The sequence below is a fragment of the Fukomys damarensis genome, unplaced genomic scaffold (assembly GCF_012274545.1).
Source record: "Fukomys damarensis isolate Sample0158 unplaced genomic scaffold, DMR_v1.0_HiC HiC_scaffold_39, whole genome shotgun sequence".
In the NCBI taxonomy this organism is placed as follows: Eukaryota; Metazoa; Chordata; class Mammalia; order Rodentia; family Bathyergidae; genus Fukomys; species Fukomys damarensis.
Window position 1 is genome coordinate 48,824,174 of NW_022900951.1, and position 7,023 is coordinate 48,831,196.

Sequence of the window (7,023 nt, forward strand, 5' to 3'; positions counted from 1 at the left end):
TAGCAGACAGTAAATATGCCTCTTCTTTGCTCTAGAAAGGGACATTCTATATGTTATGTTGCACTAAGGATTCCTGTGTTTTGCTCTAAAGGGAATTATTGTCTCTGTTTTGCAAAGATTTCCACTATTTAAATATCCATCAAAAGAAAAAGTGAGAAACATTATGCAGGGCCTTGCTTGTAAGAAACATGGAAACAAAAGATCGCCATGCATTACTGCCTTTCAGCAATGCAGAAGTGTGAAATTGGCAGAAAATTCAATCTCCATAAGCCCCTAGATATTGAGAGTTTTATTTCCAACTTAAAATTCAACTAGCAACGCATAAGACCTCTGAATTGTTCACTGGTGCCCAATGCAAATTGCCAAAGTGTATACAGGTTGTTGATTTGATCCAAGGATACATAAATTTAATTTCCATTTTCTTGAATACAACAAGATTCATAAAGTGAAAAAGTCTTTATTGAGCACCTATATGTAACAGGTATTCATCTGAGTACTTGAGATATGCCAGAGAAAATGAAGGAAGAAAAATCATGGAATCATAAAGCTTGCACTCTGGCAAGAGAAAAAATAATACATGCTTGAAACAATTATATATGTAAAAAATATTATGTCATAAGGGAAAATATGCTAAATGCATAATAATGTAATATTTTTCAATCCTGTGGCCTTCTGTTTTGTAAATTGTCTATTCATATATTTGCCCAATATTTATTGCATATTGGCAGTTTTTCTCCAGTAAGTTATTTATTTTATTTGTATTAATCCCAGTTTTTAAGCTACTTTTATATTCTCCTATTATATATAGGACAATTTTGCAAATAGGGTGTTGCATATCTTATACAATGAAATTTAACAAAATTTCATTCAGTAGCTGAATTGTGCATTTTAAATGAAATCTTACTAATTTTCAAAGGAAAAAATACATACTCTCATTCTATAACCATTATTAATGATACTAAGTCTGATTACTAATGTAAAGAATACTTTAGTAACTGCAGATGATATAAAACTATGCATTGCCATAAAATTTGTGCAATTTCATTTTTTATTATTATAATAATTAACCTGTACACACCCACTCAAAGATGGTACTACGGTGGTCTTGGGAAATAGGGAGTAAGTTTAGCATTCTCAAAGCTGGAAATGAAATAGAATTTGGCTTTTACATTTAATGTGGTGAGAAACTATTCACCTATCTATAGGACACATGATGCAATGTCTTATATTTTAATTATGTTACTTCAGTGACTATTTTGGCTTAGTGTATATAGGAAGCAAAGTTATAATAGAAAAGATGAAATATATCTGTGGAACAGAGATTTTTACCTTCAAACAAACAACACAGACACACACACACACACACACACACACACACACACACACACACCGTGCCTACGAAACACGCTACACCTTCTCCTTACTTGGGGCTTTGACATTCCTTGTCCATCTACCTGAGATTTTTCTCTCATCCTGACAGCCACAATTCTCCATTGTATGGTCTTTGTTCAAAACCGAAGTTCTCAGTGCCAAGTTTCCTGGGAAAAATTATGCCTCCATATTCAGCTGCCTCACCTGAATTTCATTGGTTGTTTATTCTTTTATTCTGTTCTTCTAAGAACTGTCACTGTGGAAATGCTGTATATTTACTTATCTTAAAGGGCAGGGATTTAGCTCAGTGATGCTGCTGTCTGCCTCAAAAGTGCAAGGTCTCAAGTTTGATCCCTGGTAGAAAAAAAAAAACCACAACCTCCCCCCAAAAAAACTAATATATTTATTTTGGCAGTAGCCTGTCTCCCCTGGTAAAATGAAAACTTTATGAGGGTAGGATCTTTTTTTTTATTTGACCCTTTTATTAATCATTGTTTCACTACACCTGTACCTGGAATAGTTCCTGGAGAAGTGCCTATGTAAAGTATTTGTGGAATGAAAAAGAAAAAAAGAATTTAAGAAGCAAATGGGATGAAAGAAAGAACAACCCAGACAGATATCCCTGGATCTAGCCTAAAAGTCACAAATGGAAATGCCCCTACGGGCAAGTGTGCCTTTCAGTAGAGTGAGGCAGACCAGCCAGAAGAATGGTCAACTGGGGAGCCCATTTTGAGCCTAAAAGAGGCTGAGTCAGACCTCAGTTCCAGATTCTTATATCCTTGCTAGAACATGGGCACAGATCAGTTGTTTTTTGCTTGTTTTGATTTTCAAGAAAAACCTGAAATGAATTCACACCATGTGAACTCTCCCAGATATTCAAAGAATCTAATTTAAAATAGAAAACAATGAAAACACACAGGTCAGTCTTGGTATGACAGAAGTCTGAAATTGGTCCCTGGAGGCCTACTGTTTTTGGTTGGGCAAAATTATGTGATGTATGAAAGAAGATAATTAATCTCTGCTATGTTGAGATGGGCTTGCTCTATGGAATTCTTGAGGCAATTAAGGAACTTTGAGACAAAATGTGGTGGAGAGAATGAACTGGATTCAACTCTTTAAACTCCTGGTAGGTCTTGACCACACCCCCATCCTAACCAAGCATGGAGTTAGGGAAGACTAGGAAACAGGGATCCACTGGCACTCTGTCTTTGGAGACAGAGGTATGGTTTAGTGTAGGGTGGGGGTTCACAATCAAGAGAAAGGATTCTGAGCCGGGAGAAGTGGCACATGCCTGTAATACCAACACTCAGGAGGCAGAGGCAAGAGGATCACTGTGAGTTCGAGACCAGCCTGGGCTACATAGTGAGTTCCAGGTCAGTCTCAACTACATTGTGAGACCCTATCTTAAAAAAAACCAAAAAAAAAAAAAAGGAGAAAATATTCTGACAGGGACCTCAGGAGGATACTGTAAAGTAAGACAAAGAGGAGGAAAAGAACATAGACCCATGCACTGGACACCACAGTTCTGAGGGACTTTATTGGGGTTGCCACTCCTTTTGTCCACTAACCAGAACACCTCCATGTAGCATTCATTACACAGTCAAACTAATTACTTATACAAAGTCACATTTCCCAGCCCAACTTTCCATGGCAAATGCCATCACCTGGAAAGAAAGAGTTGTACACACTTCCATTATAGCTCCTCATGAGTTAGTGAGTGGTCAACACTGTCCAGGAGGTACCACTAAGATGTTAGTAGCCACAGGCTTTGTGGGGGGTCAAGAGAGAAGGTGACTCCTAGCCTCAGGGGACCTCCATGTGGTAGAGCATTGGTTGGAGCCAAATGAGGTTTTGGGCAGCTGCTAAAAGAAGCATAGACCATCAAGTATTCCTCATGCCCTAGATAGACATGAGGCTCAATCCTCTGATGCCCCAGCAGGAGGAAGACCAGTGATGGGACTGCTGTACTTGGGTTCAGCAAGGTTCCATTTTTGTGCATAGCATACTCTCCCACAGCCCAGTTTATGGAGCACCATATTAGTGAGTTTAGGCTGAGAACTGAGATTCTGCTCCGCAGGTGTGGTACAAACTCCCTGAAACAAGAAAAGCCTTATAGGTATAAACTTGGCTCCTGCTTAACCCATCTGAATCATGCCCATAAAACTACCCTTATTGAGAACATTCAATACATCTGCTTTCTTAGACAATGGTCACTTCCTTTGTGCACAGTGCCAGGGAGGTCAATGCTAATACTGCTAGTAGTCCGACTAATTCCTGGGCCTACACATCCTCATGCATCCTACTCTGCACACCACATTTACTGTGTTCTCATTCCCTCGGTCAGTTTTTCTTCATGGAATTGTTCCTTCCTCAGCATCCCTCCCTTCCTGGCCTGATACCCACAGCTGACTATCTCTTTGAGTGTCCTATAACCTCTCCCCAGATCTCTACCAACTGGATCTGCCTTTATCCTGGACCTCTTCTAAGATCCCTTGTGGCTCTGCTCTCTCTACTCAACTCATTCTGTTTTCTTCCAAGCTCCAAGATCTCACGCTCTGTTATCCTTCGCTCCTTTCCCAACTGGATTCTTCCCCTTCACAGTTCATCCCTCCCCCAGGGAGCCTCCTTCCTTCTGACCCTTTTCCTCCTTTACTTAAACATTCACCTCTTCCTCTCCCTTTCCCTACAGCCCATCAATAGTCCCTTCCCCTCCCCCCTTATACCAGACCAGCTAAGTCTCATTCCATTTTCAGATGAGTGATGAGAAGTTGCTTTGCTGCACTTTATTCACAGGCTAAATTGACAGCTGTTCCTTTTTTCATGCCCCATCCACCAAACATACTCAGTCTTTTCAAGAGAAAGTGCCTATACACAGCATGTCACATCCACATAAATTTGTATTTTTCAGAACAAAACAACAGTTATGCTGATCATCAGGGACCTTTAAACTTTCAATACAGTGAAAAGCAGCATTTTTTTTTTGCGTGTCTACAAATTAGGGGTTTATTTCCACACATGTGGTAAGTTTTACCCCAATGTTTAGGACTTTTTCACCAAATCATAGACATAGATATGGAAATCATCATCAAACTTGATGAAATACACAGAAGGTTTGGCTTCCACTTGGTGAATGACCATGCCGATCCTTTTGGAGCCATCTTCTTTGGTATATTCCACATGTTTGCCAATCAGGCCATCTACTACTCCTCCTGGCTCCCTCTCTGCTGGAGGAGACTCACTGGACTCTGGCATGATGCGGAGGTCACCTTCTTTATAATCATCTAGAAGCTGGTACATGTACAAGACAGGATCTTTCTCATAGGTAATATAAAACCAGGCTTTCATGATAGGTGCTTGGGCTAGGACCATCCCCCTCCATTCATCCTTGGTACCATGCTCACCCTCAAACATATGTTCCACTGCTTTGCCAATTATGGTATTTGCAAGGTTGGCGTCACTAACTTGGGATGATGCCACCTTGTTGGAAAGAATTTTAAGAGACAGAACTCTTTCATCTCTGTGAAGTTCCAATCCATAGACACAGTCAATTCCATCATACTTCACTAGATAAAGGGAGGGATTTATAGGCACCTGATCCAGAACGGTTCCTTTCCACTGGGTGATGGGTTCATCACCTTCCTTCCATCCGTGAGAAATTCTGCAGCCCACGATGTTTCTGCGGGGCTGGGATGAAGGTCTGCCCCTCTGCTTCTTCTGGGAAGCTTTCTTCTTTGTCAAGTTTGCAGACCCAGTGGCCCGTCCTGCAGCTGACCTGGTTTGCTGTCCTTCTGCCTCTTGTGTGTTGGGGGTCTTCATGCCTACAAAGACAGGGAGAGAGGATACAGACAAATATCCGGTATGCTATAAGATGAATTTCTCCCTCTAGTGATGTCTCTGTGTACCCTGTGCTGTTGTCTAATACTGTATTTCCCCTGGAGCCTGCAAGCGATGAAAGATTTACTGGCTGCTGCCTGCGGTTTGCTCTCTCCTTTCCTCTCTCTTCTCCACCGCCCCCCAGGAGCTGGAAGGAAGGGCTGGAGTGGAGGTGGTGCTGAATGGGATTAGGAACTCTGCAGAAGGGAACAATCTCCTGTTCCCTCAGTGCCCCACTGCCTCCGCCCCCAACTGCCCCTGAAGCCCACTCCAGATCCTTTGCAAACGCCTATCACTCCACCTAGTCAAGGACCAAGTGTCCTCCTGCCAGAGTGCCCCCGATGGCTCATATGCCCCCTGCTTACTGGAGCAGCTTCCCTGGTAAGAAACTCCCTTGTTTCCCCGCGCTCATTTCCAAATCCTTGCTTGGATTCTAAAGCCACTCCCTTTCCTGTTACCCACAGCACTCCCCCACTCCACTCAAACCTGAGCCCACCTCTACCCCTTATCTCCTGCCGATTCCAGCCCATCCCCCGTCTTCTCTCTTGTCCCCACCAATGGCCTTGCCCTGCTGGGCGTCCACCGCAGGGGTTCGCGAGCCTCACGTGCCCAAATCGGACACCTTGCTTGCTGCCTCTGCTAAGAGCCTGTTGCGAAGGAGGATCAGCGGGCTACTATCCAGCAGAATGTGTGCTTGCCAGAGCTGAGAGGGGAGGATTCTTAGGCGAGGAGAGGGTCTAGGAGGGCGGCGGGGCTGGGTAAGAGAGGCTGTTTCCCTGGTTCTAAGCTTGTGGGCCCTCCGTCTTCCTCTTGGTGGTGGCGGCCCTTCTGCCACCTTGGGCTTCCACTAGCCGCTGCCGTCGCCGCAGTCTCCTCCCTCTTCCCGTAGCGCAGCTTCCTGCCAGTAGAGAGGCCTCCCCTTCCTGCCAAACACACCCACCCCCACCGCAGTTCCTTCGCATACCACGGCTGGGATGCCAGGAGAAACAATTAGTCCTGACTCCACCTCTTTCCAAAACCTATTTCAGCCTGGCCCATTACTTGCCAGTTAAGGTTTGGCCTCCTCACCTTTCTATCCGAAAGCCTCTTGGTTCTTAATTTCACCTTCACTTCTGTCAGGTCCTGCCATTTCCTGTCTGCTTTCTATCCCCCAAGATTTCGCCTTTTCTCTTTTCAGTAGTGCCCCTGTGGAGTTACTCTTTGTAATTAAATTGCCTTTCCTTATCACTTAAAAGGGCTTCTGAAGGAAATGCGCCAATGTTTAGTCTTCTTGACTTTGTTTCTTCCTAATTTTTCTAATCTTTTACAAAACTAAGATCATCTTTATTATGCAGGTTTTTTTAACCTTTCCCGTTTCCACGTAGATAAAAGCATTTTCTCATTACATTATTTTGAAGCCATTTTTTCTTTTTTTTTATTTTTCGAAATATGTATTCAGTACCTGTTACCTGTTTTATTGCCTTAGGTCGATAAAATTCAATTTTTCTATGATTCCTAATTTTACTTTTCTCTCATTTCTTGATATTTGCAAGAGTATTTTTTAAACAACAAGCTATTTGACCTATTTATTATAATGTGAACTTTTGGAGAAATAACTTTATAAGAAGTACCTAGGAAAAATAGTCTTAGAAATCTGGAGAAAGCATGTTCTTTAAGGAATGTAGGAATAATTTCTTAAAGTATTTGGGAAAGTGTGTACTAAATTTGTGCTAAATATATCAATAAAAATAAATATTGTGCTAAAAATGTCGATATTTGATTTATTAAAATGTAAAATGC

At 42.2% G+C, this 7,023-nt stretch overlaps 1 protein-coding gene across 4 annotated transcripts; it reads right to left on the minus strand.

Moving 5' to 3' along the window:
• Window positions 1-2,902: 2,902 nt before the first annotated feature.
• Spin2b (spindlin family member 2B) lies at window positions 2,903-6,149 on the minus strand. Of its 4 annotated transcripts, XM_010638298.2 has the most exons (3): window positions 5,800-6,142; window positions 4,963-5,189; window positions 2,903-4,659 (listed from the first exon to the last, which is right to left on the minus strand). In XM_010638298.2, exons 2-3 carry the CDS (start codon window positions 5,185-5,187, stop codon window positions 4,411-4,413), a joined length of 474 nt encoding a protein of 157 aa, XP_010636600.1. In that variant the 5' UTR covers window positions 5,188-5,189; window positions 5,800-6,142; the 3' UTR covers window positions 2,903-4,410. The 4 variants fall into 4 exon arrangements, with proteins under 4 accessions (XP_010636600.1, XP_010636598.1, XP_010636597.1 ...); XM_010638296.3 differs by having other exon boundaries at window positions 2,903-5,189; window positions 5,943-6,149; XM_010638295.3 differs by having other exon boundaries at window positions 2,903-5,189; window positions 5,867-6,147.
• Window positions 6,150-7,023: the final 874 nt, after the last annotated feature.